This window comes from Rhodotorula graminis (assembly GCF_001329695.1).
Source record: "Rhodotorula graminis WP1 unplaced genomic scaffold RHOBAscaffold_4, whole genome shotgun sequence".
In the NCBI taxonomy this organism is placed as follows: domain Eukaryota; kingdom Fungi; phylum Basidiomycota; class Microbotryomycetes; order Sporidiobolales; family Sporidiobolaceae; genus Rhodotorula; species Rhodotorula graminis.
Window position 1 is genome coordinate 1,348,206 of NW_017264931.1, and position 23,234 is coordinate 1,371,439.

General features: G+C 67.6%; 9 protein-coding genes across 9 annotated transcripts; 5 read left to right on the top strand and 4 right to left on the bottom strand.

The window, feature by feature from the left end:
- Positions 1-81: 81 nt before the first annotated feature.
- Positions 82-412, top strand: RHOBADRAFT_49524 (uncharacterized protein; the record flags this gene model as incomplete). The annotated part of the gene is made up of 2 exons (XM_018415255.1): positions 82-292; positions 405-412. Coding segments are annotated over 2 exons (217 nt in total), but the record flags the coding sequence as incomplete, so codon positions are not given.
- A 6,671-nt stretch (positions 413-7,083) lies between these two features.
- On the bottom strand, positions 7,084-7,743 carry RHOBADRAFT_42946 (uncharacterized protein; the record flags this gene model as incomplete). The annotated part of the gene is made up of 1 exon (XM_018414138.1): positions 7,084-7,743. One exon carries the CDS (start codon positions 7,741-7,743, stop codon positions 7,084-7,086), a length of 660 nt encoding a protein of 219 aa, XP_018272651.1.
- Positions 7,744-7,961: 218 nt separating this feature from the next.
- RHOBADRAFT_52588 (uncharacterized protein) lies at positions 7,962-8,717 on the top strand (the record flags this gene model as incomplete). The annotated part of the gene is made up of 5 exons (XM_018416413.1): positions 7,962-7,982; positions 8,044-8,219; positions 8,287-8,383; positions 8,467-8,498; positions 8,572-8,717. The coding sequence occupies 5 exons, from the start codon at positions 7,962-7,964 to the stop codon at positions 8,612-8,614; spliced, it is 369 nt and encodes a 122-aa protein (XP_018272652.1). The 3' UTR covers positions 8,615-8,717.
- A 30-nt stretch (positions 8,718-8,747) lies between these two features.
- Positions 8,748-11,416, bottom strand: RHOBADRAFT_35252 (uncharacterized protein). Its single transcript, XM_018413263.1, has 7 exons — positions 11,324-11,416; positions 11,158-11,253; positions 10,815-11,048; positions 10,694-10,731; positions 10,012-10,574; positions 9,842-9,920; positions 8,748-9,755 (listed from the first exon to the last, which is right to left on the bottom strand). The coding sequence occupies exons 1-7, from the start codon at positions 11,402-11,404 to the stop codon at positions 9,008-9,010; spliced, it is 1,839 nt and encodes a 612-aa protein (XP_018272653.1). The 5' UTR covers positions 11,405-11,416; the 3' UTR covers positions 8,748-9,007.
- A 208-nt stretch (positions 11,417-11,624) lies between these two features.
- On the top strand, positions 11,625-15,252 carry RHOBADRAFT_52590 (uncharacterized protein; the record flags this gene model as incomplete). The annotated part of the gene is made up of 12 exons (XM_018416414.1): positions 11,625-11,768; positions 11,840-12,017; positions 12,100-12,137; positions 12,202-12,225; positions 12,297-12,447; positions 12,549-12,695; positions 12,782-12,848; positions 12,909-12,935; positions 13,013-13,099; positions 13,489-14,581; positions 14,671-14,847; positions 14,940-15,252. The coding sequence occupies 12 exons, from the start codon at positions 11,625-11,627 to the stop codon at positions 15,099-15,101; spliced, it is 2,295 nt and encodes a 764-aa protein (XP_018272654.1). The 3' UTR covers positions 15,102-15,252.
- Positions 15,253-15,472: 220 nt separating this feature from the next.
- Positions 15,473-17,043, bottom strand: RHOBADRAFT_52591 (uncharacterized protein; the record flags this gene model as incomplete). The annotated part of the gene is made up of 6 exons (XM_018416415.1): positions 15,473-15,689; positions 15,816-16,195; positions 16,311-16,428; positions 16,507-16,614; positions 16,686-16,947; positions 17,037-17,043. The coding sequence occupies 6 exons, from the start codon at positions 17,041-17,043 to the stop codon at positions 15,674-15,676; spliced, it is 891 nt and encodes a 296-aa protein (XP_018272655.1). The 3' UTR covers positions 15,473-15,673.
- Positions 17,044-17,202: 159 nt separating this feature from the next.
- RHOBADRAFT_52592 (uncharacterized protein) lies at positions 17,203-18,245 on the top strand. Its single transcript, XM_018416416.1, has 3 exons — positions 17,203-17,455; positions 17,530-17,924; positions 18,000-18,245. Exons 1-3 carry the CDS (start codon positions 17,286-17,288, stop codon positions 18,167-18,169), a joined length of 735 nt encoding a protein of 244 aa, XP_018272656.1. The 5' UTR covers positions 17,203-17,285; the 3' UTR covers positions 18,170-18,245.
- Positions 18,246-18,662: 417 nt separating this feature from the next.
- RHOBADRAFT_42952 (uncharacterized protein) lies at positions 18,663-20,376 on the top strand (the record flags this gene model as incomplete). The annotated part of the gene is made up of 7 exons (XM_018414139.1): positions 18,663-18,710; positions 18,789-19,067; positions 19,150-19,434; positions 19,536-19,799; positions 19,871-19,906; positions 19,974-20,033; positions 20,104-20,376. The coding sequence occupies 7 exons, from the start codon at positions 18,663-18,665 to the stop codon at positions 20,374-20,376; spliced, it is 1,245 nt and encodes a 414-aa protein (XP_018272657.1).
- Positions 20,377-20,662: 286 nt separating this feature from the next.
- On the bottom strand, positions 20,663-23,095 carry RHOBADRAFT_52593 (uncharacterized protein; the record flags this gene model as incomplete). The annotated part of the gene is made up of 11 exons (XM_018416417.1): positions 20,663-21,217; positions 21,285-21,424; positions 21,493-21,709; positions 21,798-21,865; positions 21,972-22,127; positions 22,216-22,365; positions 22,439-22,498; positions 22,580-22,688; positions 22,760-22,840; positions 22,911-22,947; positions 23,020-23,095. The coding sequence occupies 11 exons, from the start codon at positions 23,093-23,095 to the stop codon at positions 20,713-20,715; spliced, it is 1,599 nt and encodes a 532-aa protein (XP_018272658.1). The 3' UTR covers positions 20,663-20,712.
- Positions 23,096-23,234: the final 139 nt, after the last annotated feature.

Consider the following 23,234-nt stretch of genomic DNA (forward strand, 5'->3'; position numbering starts at 1 on the left):
GGTGCAGGCAAAGCCGAGTCTACTGCTCTTTCTGCTGCCTCCCACTACCTCGTCGAGCCTCTGCGCGCGCTGCACAGCTTGCGACAGTGAGCACATAGCCTCGAGCGCCACCCGCACACCCGGCCTCGCATCACCGTCGTCTGGCGAGCCCTTCTCGCTCGGCAGTCGTCCGAACGCGCGCGGCCTCCACCTTCGCCCCCTGTCGCCTCTCAGCCACGTCGAGCATGCCGTTCTTCTCGCTGTTCCGACGCAAGAAGCGCACCAGCTCGTTCCGCCACACCCGCAGGCCCAGGTGCGTCCACTCTCTCTCTCGGCGGCCCCCACCTCGGATCCTCTCGGACTTGTCCTGCCGAGGCACGCAGACAAGCCACAGCCGTGCTGAACTGCGTCGTGCACCCCCGCAGCGTCACCGACAGGCCGTCTGGCGCGCGACCTGCTCGACCTCGACGCCGACCGGTCCTCCCCGCCGAGGTCGTCCTCCTCATCCTCCAGTTCACCTTCCTCAACTCGCCCTCGACCGTCGCCCGCCTGTGCACCCAAACTCGCGATCGCGTCCGCAACCTCTTGTACGCCGAGCCGACCCTCACGTCGACGCGGCAGATCAACCTGTTCCTCCGCACCGTCAAGCGCGCGCCCGACCTCGCGAGGCGTGTCACCCGCCTGCGACTCGACGGCGGCCTGTCCAAGCGCGCAGACGACGAGCACGCCGGCAGGAGCCCGCTCACGACCCGGCTCGCCAAGGTCCTCGAGCTGTGTCCCGCGCTCGAGGCGCTCGAGTTGCGCCGGGTCGTCGTCTTCTCCCTCACCGACTTTGCCAACGCCCGTCGTGCGTCCTCTCGTTCTCTCATCCTCTCGTCTTCTCGACGATGCCCTGTGACTGAGACTGACGCAGCTCCTCCCCCGCAGAGCTCCGCCACCTCGCCCTCGTCGACTCGCTCGTGTCGGACCGCACGACGACTTCTCGGTTCACGCCCTTCTTCACGCCCCTCCCGTTCCTCGAGACGCTCGTCATCGAGAACCTCCAGATCGATGGGCCGAGCGCGGCCCAGTTCCTCTCGGCGCACACCCTGCCCAACCTGCGCGCGTTGTCGCTCGAGGACTGTCGCCTCGTCGACGACCCGGTCACGCTGCGCGACCTCGGCACGCACAGCCCGGCCGAGCTCGCGCCCCAGCTCGCCCTTCTGAGCCTCACGAGCAGGCCGCTCTCGGACGAGGAGCACCGGCGAGACGGCGTCGTCGACCCGTTCGACCTGGTTGAACGGTGCGGCCGTGCGCTCGCGCACCTCGTCCTCCCCGTCGCCGCGCTCACGGCCCCCGTCCTCGACACGGTCGAGCGGTCGACTGCCCGACCGCAGCGCTTCGAGATCGTCGCCCCGAGCCCGGCGCGCTCGAGCGGCGCCCGTGACCCGTTCGAGCCGCACCTCGTCGCGGCGCAGGCGCTGTCGACAGCCTTTCTCGCTCTCGCGACGTCGAGCACGACCAACACGGCGCCGACGTCGGCGTCGTCCTCGCCGACCAGGCGTCCGTCGCCGCTCGCCATGTCGGCCTCGGCGCCGCCGTCCCTCTTTGGCGTCCCGGCACCGAGCGACGCGTCCTGCCTCGGCGGGCTCGTCGAGCTCGTGCTTCCGGCGACGTGGGACCGTTCGCGGGTCGACGCCTGGAAGGGCAACGGCGAGTTTGACTGGGCGGTCGCGAGGGTGGTCAGGGAGTGCGAGAGGAGGGGGACGGCCGTGCGGTTCGGGCGGGAGGAGGAGGCGGCGGCACGGGCGACGGGCGCGACGGAAGTCGAGGGGAACGCGTCGGAGAGGGTCGGCGGCAAGGGCGAGGAGATGCTGGCGGAGCTGAGCGAGCCGGCTCGAGGGTCGGTGACTTTTGAATGAGCTCTGCTCGGCTGTAGATTTGCTCGCCGTGCCATAGACACTATCGTATCCTGTGCGGGCCACATGAGAGCCCCTGTGCGAGCGTGTGAGCTGGTCGTCGTCGTCGTCGCGAGGGACGCGACTCGGCGCGTTTCTCATCGCTCGCTGTTCCCTCTCGGCCCTCTCCCACCTGGCCAGCGACCTCTGCGCCGCTCGCTGCCCGGTCAGCCCACTCAGCAGCACAGCAAGCCCCACGACATGGCCCCGCGCGCATCCACTTCGCGCGCTCAGCGGTCCCCGTCCGCCTCGTCCGACGACGCCTCGTCCAGGCGACAGCGCTCCCACAAGCAGTCCAAAGGCCGCCAGCACGCCTCCGGCAATGACAGCGACGACGAGAACGCCGCCCAGATCGCCGCCCTCGACCTCAAAGAGCCGCTCAAGACCTGCCGGCACCTCTTCCTCCAGGCCCTCATCGCCCGCAAGACGCTCTCGCTCGACACGGCCAAGGAGCTCTACAAGGAGTGCGCCACCCTGTGCAGTCGTACGTCCTGAGCTCTCTCTGTCTCCTTCGGTGCCTGGCGTCACTGACCTCTCCTCCCTTCCTCCCCTGCCCCACCTCCTCTCGGTCGCTCTCGAGGTCGCAGTCGACGCGCCGCCGCCGCTCGAGAACTTTATCGCGCAACTCGAGCCGGGTCTGTCGCTGTGCGGCTTCGACATCAAGATGACGCGCGACCAAGAGACTGGGACCGGCATGTACATCCTCGTGCGTCGTCCTCGCCCTCGTCCCCTCGCACGTTCCGCCTGACACATAGCCCTTTCCTACTCGCAGGTCAATACGATCCAGGACCAGCCGGCCAAGCTCGCCACCGAGTACAAGGCCGAGGAGATCGCCTTCTTCAAGGCCGTCGTGCGTCCCTCTCGTTCGCTCTTTTTGGGGACGAATTCGTCCTCGACTCAATAGGCGAACTGACTCGCATTCACCCCCCGCAGGTCGAGAAGATCATGCTTGCGCCACGCCTGAGCTACAGCATCTCGCAGACGGACGCTGTACGCTGCGCCAAGCAGCCGGTCACCAAGACGGTCGCCATCCAGCTCGTCAAGAGTTTCCTCGCCAAGGGTCCGTCCCTCTCCCTTCCTCTCGCTCTCGTTTCGCCGGACATGCACAGGACCTTACGCTCTCTTTCGCAGGCTGGCTTTCGCTCCATCCGTCGGCTCGCCTCACCCTGTCGCCGCGCTCGCTGGTCGAGCTTGCGCCGTACCTGCGGGAGACGTTCGCGCAAGACGCCGAGGACGACGACGAGGACGCGCCAGACCCGAGGCATCGTGTCGTCGTCGACTGCAACGACTGCCTCTCCATCGTCACGAGCGTGCGTCCCCTCACCTTTTCCTTTCGTCACCCGCCAAGCCGCCGACCTGACCTCTCCTCCGCTCACGTCGCGTGCAGGGCTACGCCTGCCCGAATGCCGCTTGCGGCGTCCGCCTCCACACGTTCTGTGCGCCGCGCCGACTCGGCGTCAACGGGCAGTGCCCCGACCACTTCTCGAGCCCGCCCGACCCGTGCAAGCAGTGCGTCCCGAGCTCTCTCCCTCTCTCTCCCTTTCTCTCTCCCTCTCTCGCGCGCGCGGAAACCTTATGAAGCGCATGCTCACTTTGCGGCCCTCCCTCGCCCCTCGCAGGACCTGGCCTCGCGACCCCAAGACGCGCAAGTTCCACGGCGTGCCGGTCGGCGTCGCCGCCCTCGGGCTCGACGGCGATGACGAGGAGGAGGAGAGCGTGCACGCGACGAGCGAGGCGGCGACACCGGCGCAGAGGGGGAAGAAGGGCAAGGGCAAGGAGGGGAGCGGCACGGGCAAGGGGCAGAAGCGCGGTCGGGCGGACGAGGACGACGAGGACGAGGACGAGGACGACGACGGTGCGTGGCGGCATCCTCTTTCTCTCCTGCCTCTGCCTCGTCCGTCGATTGCGGCGAGAGCGGCCTCTCCCGTCACTCGCCCACAAACTAACTCGGCGGCTTTCCCTCCCCTGCTTCCCCCTCGCAGACTCGGACGCCGCCGCTTCTCGCGCCGAGTCGTCGCCCGCCGCAACTCGCAGGTCGTCCCGAGGAGGAGCGAGCAAGAAGAAGAAGGTGGCGCCGCCGGTCAGCGAGGACGAGGACGAGTAGCCGAGTCGAGGTCGGCCTCGTGCAGGGCGGCGAACGCGATTTGTCTGCAACGACGTTCGTATCTCGATCGTCGAGCTCACCTCCTGTCCGGCTCGGCGCGGCTTTGGCTCGAGCGCGGTCCTTGCGCCGGGTCTTTCCTCTCGTCCGCGCTCGTCGACCGGCTTTAGGCTCTCCGTCGACCGTCACCCACAGTAGCCCTCTCCCTCTCTCGCCTCTGTGCCCTCGTCCTCCTCTTTCTTCGCTTCGCACGCGAAAGCATCCTCGTCGCCGTCACCTCCCCACTCGCGCACCGCCGCACGGACCTCATGGACAACCTCGTACGCCCACCTTCTGCGTCATGGTCGCCTCCCAGGCTCTCGTCCTGACTCATTCTCGCTGCGTGTCTCGCAGAATCGTGAAGGCGACTACGTCGCCGCCGTGCGAGATGTCGTCGAGAAGGGCGTCCGAGCGAACCCAGGGCACGCGGCCGCCATCCGCAAGGAGGGACGCGACCTCTGCGCCAACTACCTCATCAAGCGGTGGGACGCTGCGAACGAGGAGACGCGGGGCTACGTTCGGGCGAAGCTCGAGAGGTGGCGCGAGCGCCTCGAGAACCACGACGCCGAAACCGTCCGTCCTCCTCTTCCTCGTCCTTTGTTCCTCGAACGTGACTTCCCGTCACTCGAGCGTTTTTTCTGACCCTTTCGTCCTGCAGAGACACTGGACGAGTATCTGGCCTAAGGAGCCGGAAGCCAGGCGACGCCAAGCCGAGAGAAGGCGGCAGCTCAGGGAGGAGCGAGCCGCCTTGGCGGCGACCGCCGAGCGCCGTCATGCTGGCGAGCCATCGTCGGCCCGCACGTCTACTCGTGGGCCTGACAGCGTGCCTCGCCTTTCGGGTGTGCAGATCACGCATGTGCGCTCGGCTTTTCCTTCTTCTGCATGGGCACGCGAGGACGACGGCCTGACACTCGCTTCGCCTCCTGCGCAGCCCAGCTCCTCGTTCCATCACGACGGCCACGCCGTCCGTCCCGCCTCGCCAGACTCGGACTCGCACGACGACACGAGCGGCTACTCGTCGTCGGGCTCGGACACCAAGTATCCGCCCGTCCCGCCTTACGGTCAGGGCCACAGCTCGCCTTACTTCGTTCCCACGCCTCCTCGTCGTCGCGATGAGCAGTCGCGCGACGGCTCGAGCCCGTACCACGCGCTCGGGCGCCGCGCTGGATCGACCGTGAGGGTGCTCGAGGGCCGCCAAGGCGGTACGGGGAGCGGAGCTTGGTAGCTGCCGGGTCTGGATCGCGTTTCTCTCCTTTTCTCTTCGTCTCTTGCTTGCAACCTTTTGAGAGTGTGCGAGAGAGCTGGCTCAAAAGCGACGGCGAGAGGTCCAAGCGTCGGCGCCAAATCGGCCTTCTCAAGTCGGCCGACGGCAAGCTCACTGCGTTCGACGGCCTCGCCGGTCCTCTCGCGTTCGCTCGCCGCGCCTCGAAGCGACCGCCTGGAGCTACTGCGCCAGCCTGCTCTGGGCTTCATGCCGTTGACGAGCCACGCGTCCGCCCGGCGGACTTTCCGAAGCCTGTCTCCGCACAGAGCTTGCCGGTCTCGCAACTCGGATTTCGCTTCCCCTCGCCCTCTCCTTCTTGTGACGGCACGCTCTGTGTTCGCTCCCGGCTCTCTCCAAGCGATTCAAGTCGCTCTCGTATCCGGGGCTCGACGCCCTGGGTCGTTCAGCTCTCGGCAACCTCGTACGCTCCTCGAGCCGGTACGTTTTGACAGCTCGTTTCCTCTTGCGATCTGTCGGCCGGTCCTGACTCGGGCGCGCTCGACAAGTCCACATTTCCTGTAAGACGTTCGTGGAGGCCGTGCGGGACCTCGTCGCTCCTGCTACGGAGCTTCATCCCGAGCGCGCGGACGCACTTGAGCACCTCGGCGCCGGCGCACTCGGCTCTCGTGCGCCACTACAACTCTTCTGACGACGCGGGTCGTCTCGAGGTTTTCGAGAACCTCCGACAGCTGGGCGGCCTGCTCGAAAAGGTGCCGTCGCTCGGACGATTGTGCGTCTTGAACGACCTTTCTGCTTTCCCTGCCTCGTCGCACGGCAGCTCGACTTGAGCGATACTCGCACCCTCGATGGCATGCACACTTGTCGGCGAGTCCGCCGGCCACGACCAAGAGCCCTGTCCGCACCCGCAGGAAGCGAGCGACGAGCAACGTCGAGCAGGTGCGTGCGCGAGCTCTCGCACTCTCTACGCTGCGAATCCTCTCGTCGTGCCGCACGAGTCTGACACACCTCGTTGCAGGCACCTGTCGAGTAACAGCCTCGACCACGCCGCCATACACTCGCCGCCCGACCCTTTCGCATCTCCTTTCCCCTGCTCGCCCGTCCTCGCGACCCGCCCTGACTCTCCCTCCCCACGCCCTCGCCCGCTCGCACAGGTCCTCGCCGCGCCAAGCTCTCCCACTACCGTCCGCTGCCCGCGCCGAGCGACCCAGCCGCCGCTGCCCCGTCCCCCTCCTCCCGGCCACCTGCCCGCCTCGTCCTTCTCCTCTCCTCAACACCGTTCGCGCGCCGGCTGCGCCCGTCCCAGCAGCAGATCGACCCGCAGCAGCTCGTGCGCGACCCGCAGCTGTACTCGCACTCGCGGCCGCACGGCCCGCTCGTCCACGACGACGGCGCCGACCACGTCGTTGACGGCCTGGCGCTCTTGCGGCGCACAATGCGGCGGTCGACGAGTGCGAGGGAGCGTGTGGCCGATCGGCGGTGCGAGGGGCGGCGGTTCCTGAGCCGGGAGGAAGGGAAGGAGGAATGGTGGTCGAGGAGGGGAGGCCGATCGTCGAGTTGTCGCTGTATGAGTCGATTCGTAGCTGTTGCTGGGGCGGAATGAGTCAATAACGCTATCTCGAACGAGGTAGACGAGTCTCGAGAGCGACAGAAGGAGGATCCCGTCGAGGAAAGTCGACGGCGAGGAGAGAACCCGCCGCACGCAAAGAGGCGAGCGGAAAGCGCGACAGGAGAGCTCGACAACTCGTGCGGGATCTTTCGAAAGCCAACTCGTTACACGCCGTGCCGACGCTCGCGCCGCCCTTCTACAGGTCCTTTGTGCGGAGCGCGAGCGAGACCGACTTGCCGACGGCGACCTTGAACCTGCGGCGGTGGCGCTCCGAGTTGAGGCGGACGCGCTTGTTGCTCGGGGTCTCGAAGCGCTCCTGGCGCTTGAGCTCGCGGCGGACGTTGTTGTCGTTGAGGACGCGGTTGAGGGTGCGGTACGCGCGGGCGACGTTGCCGTCGCGCACGGCGAACGAGCGCGCCGAGGTGGTCGTGACGGGGAGCGAGTACGGGACGGCCGGCGTGTGGCGCCACGTCTCTTCCGGGGTGGCCGGGCGGGGCGTCTGCGACTTTGCCGACGGGGTCGAGTCGAACAGGAAGCGCGAGGCGGCGGCGTGGGCCGAGCCGCGGTGCGACGCGAAGAGGTCGGCGGCCGAGGGACGGGGTGGAGAGGCTCTCGAGGAGGACGATGTGGCCTTCTTCTTCGAGTTCTTGATGCCGGCGATGACGCTGTCGAGGGCGTTGATGCCCGACTTGGAGGAGGAGGAGGAGGAGGAGGAGGGGGAGGCGGACGAGGTCGAGGCGACGGGGCCCGAGTCGGCAGAGGGGGACGGGTGGGTCGAGTAGGGTGCGCGCGAGATGATGGCCCTGGTGGCAGTTGGGCGCAAGGCGGTGCGGAGGGACGACACGAGCGAGTTCATCTGAGGGGAGGAGGGAGATGAGGGAAAAGGTGAGCGCGCGCCCTGGGGAGGCGAGGGATGGGGTCACAGAGGCTGCAGGACTCACTGTGCGGGTGCTTGAGTAGTCGCTGGCCTGGCAGAGCCCAGTCGAGACGAGGTTGGTGGTGCAACCCTCCCTCCTCCTCGTCCCTCCTCATCAACTCTCGCTCGACACACACCCGCATCACCCGCAGCTCACCATGGGAGACGACGTCCGACAGGTACACCCTCCACTCTATCCCTGCCCCGCCCTCTCTTCTAAACCCGCTCTTCCCCACCCAGGCCCTCCTCCAGCTCCAGCAGCGCGGCCAAGACGCCTCGCGCTCCCTCTCGGCCGTCCGCGCCCAGCTCAACGCCCGCGAGCGCGACGCCAAAATCACCACCCTCACCCTCCGCGAGATCGAGGTCCTCCCGCGTGAGCCCGGCGGCGCAACCTGCTACCGCGGCGTCGGCCGCATGTCCGTCCCCTCTCCCTCCCGCCCCACCCCATCCAGAACTGACCTGCCCCTCTCCTGCCCACCACAGGTTCGTCCAGGAGTCGCGCAACAACGTCGAGAACACGCTGCGCGCTCAGGCCAAGGACGCCCAGGACGACATGGCCGTCCTCGACAAGAAGGCAAAGGTGCGCCCTCGCTTCCGCACCGCGAATCCTGCCTGCACGAGCACATACTGACAGCGCGTTTCATGTCCGTGGCGATGGTGCAGTACCTCGAGAACGAGATCATGACGGCGCAAAAGTGCGTCCGCTCCTCCTCTCCTTCCTCTCTCGCACTCGAGCGGACCTGACCCGACTCATTCTGTGTCGCACAGCTCGCTCAAGGACATTCTGCAGAACCAGTCGGCCGACCGGTAGCCGCTGTCAGTCGTTCCTCCTCTCGCTGTACAGCCTGTAGCACCTCGCCTTCGTCTCGATCCTCTCTCTCGCACCCGCAACGCCGTTCGATACCCTGCATCTCTCTCTGTCTCTCGAGAGCGTCGACGAGAGTGCGGCAGACTTGCGAGAGGACTGAATTGCAGAGGGAGAGCGAGGGAGGAACGACTAATCGGGAGGAGGAGGGCACGCAGAGAGTGGGAGAGAGGGACGAGAGGAGGGGACAACGGGACAACGGGACAAGCGGGGCCACGAATGCTGCGTTTTGGTCATCGAGGGAGGGAGAGAAGGAGAGAGAGAGAGGGAGCTCGAGTCCAGAGAGGCCCCGGCGAGGGGGAAAGCGCCCGAGACGGAGCGAGCACGACCTACGCCCGCTCACGCCGACTCGTCGCCCTCGCGGCTCTTGCGCGCCTTGGCCCTCGTCCTGACGCCCGGGTCCTGGGTCGCCATGGCGTCGGCGACCGTGTCGAGGTCCTTCTCGCCGCCGACCTTGAGCTCGCCCGCCGTGCCGACCGCCGTCGGCTCGCCGCTCTTCTTGAGGTCGTCGGCCACCTCGGCGCCCTTGGCCTTGAAGTCGGCGACGGCCGTCGACGCCTTGTCCTTGACCGCCTGCGCCTGCTTCTTGACCTCGCCCGACGACGGCACCTTGTCGGCGACGGCGCGCGAGGCGGGAGCGGCGGCGGCGCCGGCGGGCAGCGCGAGGCTCAGGATGACGCCGGCGAGGCCGACAATCATGGCGAGCGCGAGGCCGAGCGCGCCACCGACGAGCGGGCGGTCGACGAACGCGCGCTTGGGGTCGACGAGCGCCTCGTCGAGGAACTGCTGCGCCTTGAACTTGGCCCACGCGACCGGGTCGGCCTTGAGGTCGGGCTCGGCGGTCGCCTTCTTGCCGTGGTCGTGGTCGTGCTCGTCGGCGGCGGGCTTGTCCTTGGCCTCGAGCGCCGCCTCGAGCGGCGCCTTGACGCGGTACGTCTCGTCGAGGAACGTCTCGAGGTCGGCCTCCGAGTCGGACAGGAAGATGTTGTCGAACAGGATCGAGTCGGTCATGGACCACAGCTCAAAGCCGACGCCGCCGATCGGCGAAAAGTCGGACGGGCGCATGTCGGCGAAGAAGTTGGGGTTGCTGCGAGTCGGTGGACGGGCGAGGATACGTCAGGGCGGGCTCGAGGCGCAGGCGACGGGCGAGGGGAAGAGAGAGCGAGGACGCACGCGATCTTGCGAGGAGCCCACGGGCCCTTGTAGTCCGGGTTGTCGACGAGCGGCGCGAACCACTTGCCCTTGAAGTCGGCTGCGGCGAGGAGAGCCAGAGTCAGTGACTTGGACGTTATGCGAGAGCGCGAGTCACGCTCTAGACAGAGGAAAGAGAAGGTGGGACGCACGGTTGGGCACCTCGGGACGCTTCCACTCGCCGCAGCCCGGCGCCGCCTCGCACTTGGGGTTGCTCACGAGGGGCGCGACCCAGTCGCCGTCGTCCTCGTCGCTCCACTCGTCGGGCTTGACCGCGTCCGGGTCGGGCACGACAGGCGACTCGTCCTCGAGCCAGCCGGCGGGCTTGACGGCGTCCGGGTCGGGGATGGTCGCCGGCGCGTCCTCGTCCCAGTCGGCCGGCTTGACGGCGTGCGGGTCCGAGATCTTGGGCGTCTCGACCCAGTCGCTCGGCTTCTTGTCGTTGGGGTCGTCAATGTCGATCGGCGGGTTGACGGCGGGCGTAAAGTCCTCGAGGAGCGAGCCCGACTTGGCCTTGTCGCCGTTGATCGAGATCTCGAACGTCTGGTCGGGGCGCACAACGAGCGTGTAGACGGCCGTCGTCTTGGTGATGCGCGGCGACGGCGGCGCCGTGAGGTGCTTCTCCTCGATCTCGCCCGTGATCGGGTTGACGTGGCGGAAGATGAAGTGGACCTTGCTCGTCGAGCCGCAGCGGTCCGGGCCAAACATGATGGTGCTGTGGGTCGGAAGCGAAGTCAGCAGGGGTTGCACACTGGGGGAGACTGGCGGAAGGGAGGAGGGCGAGAGAGGGGCAGGCTCTGAAGGAGGTTCGAGAGGAGGGACGGTGGGACGCACTAGGGGGTCTTGTCCGAGAACTCCTCGGCTTGGATACCCTGCGCACGGTCGTCAGAACTATCAGTACGCAGACTCGCGAGGCGGGACGTGCCACCGACAAGGGGAAAGGTGGGCGACGCACCTCGGCGCTCTCGGTGAGGAGCTTGATGTAGGCGCCGCCGCAGTCGAGGCCGTTCTGGAGCTTGACCTCGTACGACAGGACGAGAGGCTTGCCCTTGGGGTCAAAGGGGGCGTCGAGCGGGGCCGAGATGGCGTGGTGGGCGGCCTTGGACTTGAGGACGAGGCCCTCGTCGCCAGGGATGCCCGGGTAGACGGACGGCTCCTCGACGCTCCACTTGCCGACGTACGAGAAGACCTGTGTGCGGACGAGGTGGTCAGTTCCACTGGAGCGCAGGAGGCGACGAGGTGCCGCGGCTCGGAGGGAACGCGCTGGAAAGCGGGGGAGGAGAGGGGAGAGGGCTCACCTCGTTGTCGCGCTCGGTCTTTGTGGCCTTTGACGGGGACCAGCGGTCGAGGCCGGTGTCGAACTGCTCGACAAAGATGCCCTTTACGCTCGTAGGCTGTTGCGCAGGGGGCGAGAGGCGGGTGAGGACGTGGAAGGCGGCGAGGGAGATGAGGACGACGACGCACGGTGAAGGCCGGGGCCGACTCTGCCGAGACGAGGGTGACGATGGCCGACACGACGGTGAGAGGCAGGAGCGCGTACTTCATCCTGGCAGCGAGTGCGAGGGAGGTGGAGGAAGGTGAGGGAGACGAGGAGGAGGAGGGGCACCTCGTCGCCGTCCAACCTCGCAGCCCTCGACCTGTTGCTGCACAGCCAGCGTGTCCCCTTGCTCGACACAGCCAGCAACTCGCACCCACGCCCGCCCCACTTCGCCCAGCTCGACGCAGCCCGCCCCACCTCTCGTCCTCCTCCCCCTCCAGCGTCATCATGTCGGGCATCCTCAGCTCAATCGCAGGCGCATTCCGCTCGCCTGCACCTCGCCAGCCTCGCTACATCGGCGCCGACGACGCCGTCGCCATCGACGGCTGGCTCATGGGCGGCTCCGACAAGGGTGCCTTCTCGATCGACCAGGTGCGCTCCCTCTCCCTCACTCTCCCCTGCGCGCCCGTGTGCACCCAAGCTCACCGTCCCATGCACAACAGCTCATGGAGCTCGCCGGCCTCTCGGTCGCCCAGGCCGTCGCGCAGCTGTACCCGCTCGGCCCGCGGCTCGACAAGGACGCCAACGGCGTAAAGCGCAAGCGCGACAACGAGCGCGTCCTCGTCTGCTGCGGCCCGGGTAACCAGGGCGGCGACGGGCTCGTCGCGGCACGGCACCTCTGTGCGTCCCTGTCTCTCGCGCTCCTCCCGAGGCCTTGCGCAAAGAGGAGTGATTGACCTCTCCCTCGACGACCTGTGCGCAGTCCACATGGGCTACGCCCCGAGCGTCTTCTACCCCAAGGTGCGTCCCGCCTCGACGTCGTACATGCGCCCCCACTGACCCCTCGTTGCCCCCACCGCCGCAGGAGTCCAAGGGCGAGATCTTCCCCGTGCGTCCTCCTCTCTCCCCCCTCAGCTCTAGTTTCTCAGTCTCTCGCTGACCCGCCTCGTCGTCCTACAGCGCCTCAAGAAGCAGTGCGAGAACCTCGGCCTACCCCTGATCGCGCCGCCGAGCTCGGGCTCGTCGTCGTTCCCGATGGCGGCCGACGCGCAGGACGTCGCCTTCCGCCGCGCCATGGACAACACGGACGTCATCCTCGACTGCCTCTTTGGTGCGTATCTCGACGTCTCTCTGCAGCTCGTCTTGCTGTCGCTCGACAGGCCTCACTGACGACGGACCCGCCGCACCTTCCCTTCCCTCCCCGCCTCGCAGGCTTTTCCTTCAAGCCGCCCGCCCGCGCACCCTTCATCACGGTCCTCGACGAGTTCAAGAAGACGTCCAAGCCGATCCTGTCGGTCGACATCCCGAGCGGGTGGGACGTCGACTCGGGCAACGCCGACGGGACCGGGTTCACCCCAGGTGCGTGCGCCGGCCGCTGCTCTGCGCCGCTCGGCGTTCCGCAAGGAGCGAGGATTGACGCTGGAAACCCGGGATGTCGCACGCAGATGCGCTCCTGTCGCTCACGGCGCCCAAGAAGGGCGTGCGCGCGTTTGTCGAGAGTGGCGGCAAGCAGTGCGTCCCTCCTTCCTCCTCCCTCATCTCTCGCCGACATTGACCATCTTTGCCGCAAAGCTTCCTCGGCGGTCGCTTCGTCCCAGAGTGCGCCCCCTTCTCTCTCCTGCCCGTGTACCGCTCGTCCGCGAGCGCTCGAACTGACCCCTCGCTCCGTCGTGCAGCGCGGTCGCCAACGAGTTCAAGCTCGACCTGCCCGAGTACCCCGCCAACGGCAGCCAAGTCGTCGACATCACGTGGCGCAAGGAGTAGTGCGCGCGAGTGAGGAGCAAGCAATGAACCAGTTGAGCGTCGTCTCGAGCGAGGTGCGAGAGCGACAAGTTGGAAAAGTACCGAGCCGGCTCTGGGCCTCCCCGGCGAGCTCGCTCGGCTTTTGAGCTCCTGAGAGAGCCCCTTGCACGTCGAGAAGGACCAACAGGCGAGAGCGGCAAAGGTGCGTCTTGATCGCCTCGGAGGCGCAGCGGCGCATCGGAGTGCTCTGGCTCGTCCTCGTCACCCTCAGCCAGAGCCGTCCCGACAAGCTCATGGTGCACGCCAGCAGAGGCCTCGCACGGCCAGCAACAGGGGCCTTGCGCCCCGCCGCCCGTCGCCGCCCCTCTCCCCCCTCGGCTCGCCCATCTCTCCCCGTCTCTCCGCCGAGCCGCCCGGCGTCGACCTCGTCCCGCGTCGCCGCGTGGACCAGCGCCGTCCTGCCGCGCACCCGTGCCCCGCCGACCGCCTCGATCCCGACCTCGGGCGGGTCCTCGGCCCGGATCCGCCTCGAGGACCCTCTCGCGCTCCTCAAGGACGAACTCGGCTCGCTGCGGCACAACATCACGAGCCTGCTCGGCAGCAAGCACCCGGCACTCGACACGATCGCCAAGTACTACTTCCAGGCCGAGGGCAAGCACGTGCGGCCCATGGTCGTCCTCCTCATGAGCCAGGCGACCAACGGCTTGAGCCCGCGGTGGACCGACGTCGAGCTGCGCGAGCGGGGCCGCGAGCAGGACCGCCGCGAGGGCAAAGGCCGGGGCGTCGACGAGCCGCTCGAGCAGGAGGACGTCCTCAACGACGACAACCCGAGCATGATGCAGCGCGCAAAGGACCTCCTGTCGAACCCGCTTTCGATCCTCTCCTCCTCTCCTTCCTCCTCCGCCTCGTCCTCTTCCTCCACCGACTCGTCTCTCAACCTCCTCCCGACCCAGCGACGACTGGCCGAGATCACCGAGCTCATCCACGTCGCGTCTCTCCTGCACGACGATGTCATCGACCTCGCCGAGACGCGGCGCAGCGCCCCGTCGGCGCCGTCCCTGTTCGGCAACAAGCTGTCGATCCTCGCCGGCGACTTCCTCCTCGCGCGCGCGTCGCTCGCCCTGAGCCGCCTCGGCAGCAACGAGGTTGTCGAGCTCGTCGCGTCGGTCCTCGCCAACCTCGTCGAGGGCGAGGTCATGCAGATGAAGGGCAACATGCCCAACCGCGCGACGCCAATGTCGCCCCGTACCGCGTCGTCGTCGCTCGCCGCGACCGACCCGAGCGCCGTCGCGGCCGCGTCCCTGAGCGGCAACGGGCCGACACCGGCCATCTTCGAGCACTACATGCGCAAGACGTACCTCAAGACGGCGAGTCTGATCGCTAAGAGCGCGCGCGCGACGACGGTCCTCGGCGGGTGCGGCGCGCTCCAGGGGTGGAAGGAGGGCGAGCGCGTCAAGGACGCCGCGTACGAGTACGGGCGCAACCTCGGCATGGCGTTCCAGGTGCGTCCCGCCTCTCGTTCACCCTCGTTCTGCGCGTCGAGCCGGCAGCCGAACAGTCCCTCACGTCTCTCGCTCCCCCCTCGCCGCAGCTCATCGACGACATGCTCGACTTTACGGCCTCGGCCGCCGAGCTCGGCAAGCCCGGCGGCGGCGCCGACCTCAAGCTCGGGCTCGCGACGGCCCCGGCCCTGTACGCGTGGGACGAGTTCCCCGAGCTGGGAGAGCTCATCGAGCGCAAGTTCGAGCGCGAGGGCGACGTCGAGCGGGTGCGTCCTCCCTCTCGCCTTTCCCTCTCTCTCGCCCCTCTCTCCTCTATCAAGAGACTCGGCGACTAACTCTCTCGGCCCTCGTCGTGCAGGCAAAAGACCTCATCCTGCGCTCGTCGGGCGCGACGCGCACATTCGACCTCGCGGCGGCGCACAGCCAGGCGGCCATCGAGGCGCTGCACCGCCTCCCCGAGTCGGACGCGCGCGATGCGCTCGAGAAGATTGCGAGCGACGTCTTGACGAGGAAGAAGTGAGTGGCGGCGGACGGGCGAGGGCGAGGGCGAGGGTCGGGAGCCGAGGTAGACGGGCGAGGAGGGACGAGGCGAGGCGAGCTTGAGACGGATACCGGGCGAGTAGAGCTAGACGGCCGAGGCGTGTATGACATAGCAAACCCCTTGCACAGCACTCGATCCCGCAGCGTCTCCCTCGCCTCTCGAAGGCGCCTCGCTCGACGCGAAGCTGGTCCCTCTTTCGCGCTCGTTCTGCCCTGAGCTCTCCTGCGCGTCGGCCCACTCGCCGCCTGCCTCGCTCGCGCAAGTCGTCTCACACGTCGACCGTGAGCTCGAGAAAGGACCGCTCTCCTCTCGAGCAACGGCAGCCTCTCGAGGCCCGAGCGACGAGGGGCAGGGAAAGTTCACGACGTGCTCATTGCGAACGCTCGACGACAGTACCGAGTGAAAGGGAAGCGCAGTGGGTGGACGAGGGATGGTACAGGTAGAGAGAGGGAAGAGGGCTCGAGCCCGAGGAGGGGAGGTGAGGAAGGCGAGGAGAGGGCCGCCGCAGGGAGGAGGACTGAGCGCAGGAGGGGGGGAGGGGCTCGACACGCTCAGAACTTGGGGATCCTGTGTGCGAGGGACCAAAGAGTCAGTTGGACGGCAACTTTGAACGCAGAGTCGGTCGGTCCTCGGCGCACGCCAAACGGACGAGCAGACCGCGACTCGACAACGAGGAGAGGGAGAGGGACGGACCTGAGCGTCTTGCTGACCATGGCGGCGGCCCAGCCGGCAAACAGGACGGCGAACCAGTGCACCTCGACGCCGACGTGCTCGCGGAGGGGCTCGACGAGCCCCCACGGGAGGCCGTTGCCCTGCCCCTGCGGGCCGTCGAACCTGCCCTGGTACACGCACACGGCCATGCCAGCGCAGATGAACAGGCTCGACGGGATCGGAAGGCCCTCGAAGTACTTGCTCTTGCCCGTGTCGTCCTTGGGCACGAGCGCGACGGTCGCGTTGAACCGCGCGAGGCGCGCAATGCCGGCGCAGATGAAGAGCGTGAGGAAGGCCGTGTCGATCGGGGTGCGCAGGCCGAGGGTCCACGCGACGAAAGCAGGTGCGACGCCGAACGAGATCTGTCGGGCGAGCGCAAGGAGATGAGCGAGGCCGACACATGCCGGCGAACGAGCACAACCGCTCGGCGTCGTACGGCGGGCGGTCCTCGAGGCAGAAGGAGGAGGAGCGACGTACCGAGTCGGCGAGACTGTCGAGCTCCTGGCCGAGCATGCTGCTCTCGCGGCGCCAGCGCGCGACCTTGCCGTCGAGCGCGTCAAAGATCATGCCGAGGAGGGGGAAGGCGAGGGCGCGCCTGTAGAGGGGGAGAAGGGGCGGTGAGCGAGGGCCCGAATCGTGGAGGCAACGCGAACGAGGCAGAGGTGGGGCGCACCAGAGGAAGCGCTGGTCGTTGGTGCGCAGGTACTCGGCCGACGAGAAGAGCGAGAGGGCGCCGCAGAAGCCGTTGCCGAGGGTGACGCAGTCGGCGAGGCGGAAGTTCCTGCGAATTGACGAGGCTTGTCAGTGCCGTCTCTTGCCGAGCAAGACGAGGGAGAGGAGGAAGGAGCGCACCTGACGAGCGAGAAGTGACGGTCGTCCTGGACGAACTCCTTGAGCTTTGCCGACTCCTCCTTGGCGGCGGCCGTGGCCTGGGTGGCGGCGTTCGAGGGCTTCTCGAGTGCGGCCTTGAGCGAGTTGTCGATCGAGGTGCTCTCGCGGCGGGCGGCGAGGGCCTTTGCTGCGGAGTCGGGTTGGTCGATGGGCGCCGAGGCCTTTGGCGAGGCTTGGGCGGGTGCGCCGGTGACGGGCGGGGTGGTGAGCTCTGCGGCGGTACCTGTGGGTGCAGCAGGGTCAGGCTTGGAGTGCGAGGGGGAGAGGGGGAGAGATGACGATGAATGAGGGCGGGAGGGAGATGAGGCGGACCTGGCATGGCGACGAGAGCGAGGGGCGAGGTGGGGACGGTTCGAGGTGGCTCTGTAGATGAGCTAGGGTCGCTCGAGTGCGAGCAGTGCTGGCTTCGAGTCGAGGGTCAAGAGCGAGGGCGTGAGAGCTGCCAGCCCACGCTCGTCACCGCAGCGACGACGACGACAACGACAACGACGGCCAGCTAGGTCTCTGTGCCCCCGTTGCACTCAGCCTCGACTGCGCACTCTCGAGCCCGCACCGCCAACCATGGCCGTCAAGCAGCCCCTCGCCCGCTCTCCCGCCGCCACCCTCCTCCACCTCGTCGCCCTCGCCGTCCTCTCGTGGGCCTTCCACCAGCTCTTCTTGCCAGGGCCCATGACCGACTTTATGCACAAGATGCAGTACGGCGGCAGGTGGCAGTACCTCACCATCCTCAGGTCCGTCCCCACCCCCTCGGCCTCCGGCGACTCGCTCAGCGCACTCGGATTGACCTCTACACGCCCTCGCACAGCCTCGCCGTGTCGTGGGCCACGTTCGCGTTTGCCCTCCTGTACGACCTCGTCCCCGTCCCCCTCATTGCCCGCATCAAATCGACCCTCGCCCTCCTCGTCGTCCCCATCGAGGGCCTCGTCTCGGTCCTGTACTGGAGCATCATGGCCGTCGACCCGGCCCTCCTCAACCCGGCCGTCGCACCGGGCGAGGAGCCCTTCCGCATCCCGCTCAAGCTCGACCTCGCCCTGCACGCCTTCCCGGCCATCCTCCTCTGGCTCGACTTTCTCGCCTTCAGCCCGCCCTTGCCTCGCCGCGCACGCCCGGCCCTCATCGCCAGCATCGCGACGGCGTCGTACTGCGTCTGGATGGAGTACTGCGCGGCGGGCAACGGCCAGTACCCGTACCCGCTCTTCGGTCCGTCCCCCTTCCCTCCTTTCACTCTCTTCCCTCCCTCAGAATCCCCGACTGACCTGCTCATCGCCTCCACAGACGACATGTCGCCCATCGCGCGCTCGGCCTTCTACCTGGTCCAGGTCCCCGTCCTCATCGGCCTCTTCCACGCGGCCAACGGCGTCCACCACCTCGTGCGCGGCTCGTCGTCGCGCCAGCCCGAGGCGCAGGCCGTCCGCCGCGCCGAGAACAAGGTCAAGGCGCTCTAGAGCTGTACAGCGAGATGGCGGTACAAGGAGCGAGTAGAGAGGCGGCACATGTGCAAGGAGCGGCGGTACCACCCTGCCTGGCGGCGCTCGAGCCTCTTCTTCTCGACGCTGGCTCCTCAGCTTCCGCCCGTGCGGCAGCGTCCTTGGCGATCGATCGATCTCGTCGCTCCTCCGTCGGCGACGCCGCGTCCGTCGGCAACGCCGCACTCGTCGGCGGCGACGGTTGCTCGCGCGCACGGCCCTTGCGCGCTCGTTCGCGTGCAGGAGGCGGCCCTCGTCGCCTCTCCTCTCTTCGCTCGTCCGTCGCAGTTTCCGCTGCTCGCGACGCGATCGTCTGCGTGCCTCTCGGCTGGCTCGGAGAGTCCGTGGATACTCGGTCGTCGTTTCGCTCGGCCCAGTCGACCTCGGCGGCGCTTGCTTCTCTTTCCTTCTTCTCTCTCCCTCTCTCTTTCGTTCTCTCTATCTTCTGCATCTTCGTCCTCTCGAGGTCGCCATGTCGCACCTGTACTCGCCGACGGAACTCACCCAGCTCAGAGATGAGGTACGTGCACCTCGCCCTCTCTCTCTCTCTCTCTCTCTTCCTTTGTCCTCGACTGACCTTTTCCTCGCCGACTCGCAGCGCTGGCCGTTAGGCGACGACTGGGCCGACTGGGTCGGGACCGCCGAGAAGCTTGAGAGCGACGCCCTCCGCAACCCCAACATCGCCGCCGACAGCGACACCGGCGAGGTCAACAGGGCCGCGCTGTGCGCTTTCGTCGACGGCCTGCTCGACAACACGTGCGCCTACCTGTTCTCGCACATGAACGAGTCGGACCGTCACAACGCGATCGACTCGATCCGGAGCTACCACGACATCCTCGTCAACTGGCCCGCCCAGCCGTCGCTCCGCCAACAGCTCGTAAGCTCCTCCACTTCCTCTCTCTCTCGTGCCGAGTCTTGCCCCTGTTGAACGGCAGTCTGACACTCTGGACGACCCGCAGACGAACCCCCACCGCTTCCTCGCCACGCACGTCCACGGCGAGGACGTGACCGACCTCGTCCGCCGCGCTCAGGCCGGCGCTTACACTGCCAGGCGCCAACGCCGGGGCATGAGTCCCGCTCCTGCGAGTGCTGCTCGAGCAGCTGGTGCCGGTCCGCGCTCGGTACCTGTCAGCCGCGCGAGGGAGGGACGCCCGGCCGGCCCGGGTCGCGGCTGGGGCCACGTTCAGCGCCGGGCGCGTCGCGTTCGCCTCCGACGGTACAAAGGCCTCCTGGTCGACAGTGAGGTGCGCCCGTCGAGCCCTTCCTCATGTCGGCATCGTCAATTCGGGCCCTGACTGACTCGGATCTTGCGCCATCCCTCCTCTTCCTCCTCCTCGCCTTGCAGGGCTGGCCAAGCGGCCACTCGTGGGCCGACTACATCCGCACGGCCGAGATCGTCGTCAACGATGCGCTCGAGAACGACCACATCGGCGCCGTCCCCGCCCACAACGACGCGATCACGGCGTGGGTCCTCGACGCCGTCGAGCCGGGCTACGACCGCAGGACGCTCTTCGACCGCCTTCCCGAGCTCGTGCGGAGCGAGTGCATCCTGTCGCTGCGCAACGTCGGAGCCAGCCTGATCTCGTACTCGGGCGGCGACCTGCGCGTCGTGAGTTTGCGGCGCCTCGCCCTCATCCCTCCCCGAGTCGCCCTTACTGACACTCTTTCTCTGTGCCACAGCCGTCGCAGCGTAACTTTGTCGACGACAAAGCGAGGGTGCGTCCCCTCACATCTTCTCGGCGGCTGGCCGTCCTCACCCGACTGACCGCACTTGCGCCCACAGTCGGTCGGCCTCGACCCGGCGGTCAACGCCCACGCCAACCGCGACCTCACCGCCTACCAGGTGCGTCCAATTTCTCTTGCCGCTCGTCCTTCTCCTGCGTCGGCGCCTGACGTCGTGCTCCTCGTCGCAGCCTCGCGCTCGCTCGCGCAGCTTGACGCCCGTTCCTCAGCAGCGCTCGCGCTCGGCCACTCGCCCGCCCGTCCCGTCGCACGTCCACCCCGAGGCCCATGCTCACCACGCCCACGCCAGCTCGTCGCGCCAGCCGACCCTCTCGCCCGACCCGCTCGACCTCGGCGACTTCGACCACTCGTGGCAGCACGACCCAGCCCAGTACAGCCACGACCTCGACGACCCCGAGTTCGACCTCGACGCCCTCCTCGACAGCTGGACGTACGGCCAATAGGTCGGCGAGGACGCGAGCGAGGAGGGCCCGAGAGAGGAGGGCGGCTTCGACGAGGCCGGGTGGTGACGGCTTGGCAATAGTTCTCCCTTTCGCGCTGTAACCACTCTCTGTAAAGCCGATTCGACGGACTGCGAGCCACGAGAGCGTCGAAAGCCTTGAGCAGCTCGAGCAAGTTGCGAGTCGAGCGAGAGGACGACCTTCCTAAGCTGAGCTCTCTCCTCGCGCATCGTGGTGAACGCGCCGCAGAGCGGCCTCGCCTCGCGCATCTCGCCCGTCTCGCTCTGCAGGGAAGAACGAGGCGTACAGCTGCACTGCGCACTCGTCGCACGACCGGCTCTACAAGTCCCACTCGTCGTCGACCTGCTCCGTCGCCGTCCAGTCCTCGTCGGCGTCCTTGTCCCCCTCGCGCTCGTCGTCCTCGTCGGCGCCACCATACCCGTCCCACAGCGCCTCGAGCCGCTCCCTCGCCTCGTCGACGCCCTCGCGCCCGAGCGCAAACTCGCCCTCGTCGTACTCGCGCAGGACCCCCGCTCGGACCCGCCGCAGCTCGCGCATGCCGCGCGCGAGGTGCCGCACGTAGCGCGCCGTGCTCGGGCGCGTCGAGAGCGTCGTGAGGACCGGGACGGCGCGCGGCTGCTGCGCCGAGAAGGTGAGGGCGGGCGGGAAGCGCGCTTCGGGGAGGCCAAAGAGGGCGGCCGAGGGCGCAGGTGCGTCGGACGAGAGGAGCGGGAGCGCAGTCGAGGGCGTAGGGAGGTGTAGAGGGTGGCCGGTGTGCGGGTGCAGGCCGCGAAAGACGGGCGGCGAGGTGGCGAGGATCGGGAAAGGGTCGGGGAGGGACACCCTGCGCGACGCGCAGAGGGTCAGGTCGGGCTCGTGTGCAGGTAGACAGAGAGATTGAGGGGACGCACCATCGTACGAGAGGCTCCTTGAGCGGCTTGACCGCCTCCTCGAGCAGAGGGCCCATCTCCTGGCTCTCCTCAAAGTCGAGCCCGCGCACGACGCTGTACTGCGCGAACGGGACCTCGTCGTCGCGCTTCTTCTCCTTGACCTGGATGTGAGAGTGAATCAGAAAGACGAACGCGGAAAGTCTGGGAAGAGAGAAAGAGGCGGGCACACCTGACGGTCCCTCGCCCGCTCAGCCTCGTCCTCCTCGTCGCCTCGCCACGCGCTAAAGTCCCTCTCGCCCGCCCTGACTTTTCTCCTCGCCTCGTCGCTCCCGCTCGAGCCGTAGTACGGCGCAGGCGCGAGCGGCGTGTGGCCCGAGAGCGACGCGATCTTGGTGCCGCCGCGCCAGTTGAGCTGCTCAATGACCGAGGTAAGGACGTCGGGCTCACTGCGAGGCAGAGAGGGGAGTCAGTACGGCGATGCAGGAATCATGAGGCGCTCGAGGGTGGGTTGGAGAGGGGACGAGAGAGACGCACCGAAGCTCGCTGCCGGCGCTTTGAAGGTGCATCGTCAGTACCTGCTGGTACGCCTCGGCCGAGTCGATCTGCAGAAGGGAGAACGATGTAAGTTTCTGATGCATGAGAGGCCGGCAGAAAGGCGCACAGCCCGGCAGGGCCGCTTGCCGAGCGCGCGCAAGGACGTCGACTCACGTCGTCGCGGAGGAACCTGCGCCACTCGTCCCTGCTCTTGCCCTCGACGTAGGCGTCATACGTCTGCACGGGCTGTACGGGGAGCACCATGCTCGCGACGTCCTCGACGGCGACGAGTCCGAGCGCCTCGTTCAGGAGCCGCTGCGCTTTGGCGCGCTGTGGACCGACCGAGGGGATCTATCGTCAGTGCACGGTGCGTGGCGCGACGGAGCGACGATGAAGGAGGGTGAAAGGAGTGACTCACATCCGAGTCGGGCCGCTTCCACCCTCGCGCGTCGCTCAGGATGGCCGTGACCCAGATGGCGCTCTTTGGGAACTCGTCGCGCAGCGTCTCGAGGAATGAGCTCGTGAGGCCCGAGAAGCCCGTCGAGTGCTGCGACGTGAGGAGAAAGCCCTGTGTGCGCGGTCGAGACGGCGTCAGTCGAGGCGGGGAAAGGAGAGGTCGAAAGGGAGAGGGAGAGGCGCACCTCGGTGTGGTCGCTCTGCTCGGCAAAGGCACGCAGGTCGTCCTCGACATCGTCACGCAGCTGTAAGGAGCGGTGAAAAGGTCAGATCGACGCGTACGAGGCCTTGTCGGCGGCGACGAGGAGGGACGACGGTGAACGCACCTCTGCGTTGCCGTGCCACGCCTCGCGGCCCTGGATGAAGGTCGCGAGCTCGTTGGGCTCGTCCGAGCCGAACTTGGAGTAGGTGCCGAGCGCATGAGGCTTGTAGGACCTGTCGCGGCGGGACCAAGGAGGGTCAGCTCAGTCGCGAGAGAGGAGGGGGAAGAGTGAGGTCGACCGCACGCGTCTTGTGGGTCTTGTGCTGCTTGAGCTGCTCCCGGATGAGCATGAGGTGCGCTCGACGTAGACCATTCAGATGCCGGGCTGTGGTCGCGAGGTCGAGGTGAGCAAGCGCGCTCGAGGCAGAGGAGGCGACGAGAGGAGGGGAGCTTACAGCGAGTCGAGGGCTTGGCGCTGGCGCTTGCCGTCGCCTGTAGGAGTCGTGGGTTAGTTTCTGCGGATCGCTGGAGCGCTCAGAGGACAAGAGGACGAGAAGTGCTCACCTGCGAGGATGAGGTCGAGGGTGCGGTCGGTGGTCGACTGGCCCCCCTGGTTGCGCGACACGAGCACGGCTTCCATCTTGAGGACGAGTGTAGAGCAAAGCAAGCGAGAACAGCACGCTCGAGCAGAGAGCGAGCGACTTGGTCGTGGTCCAACTCGCTCTGAGTCGCGACGACGACGTCGGACGACCGAGGCGTCGCAGCCACGTGAACAGGGG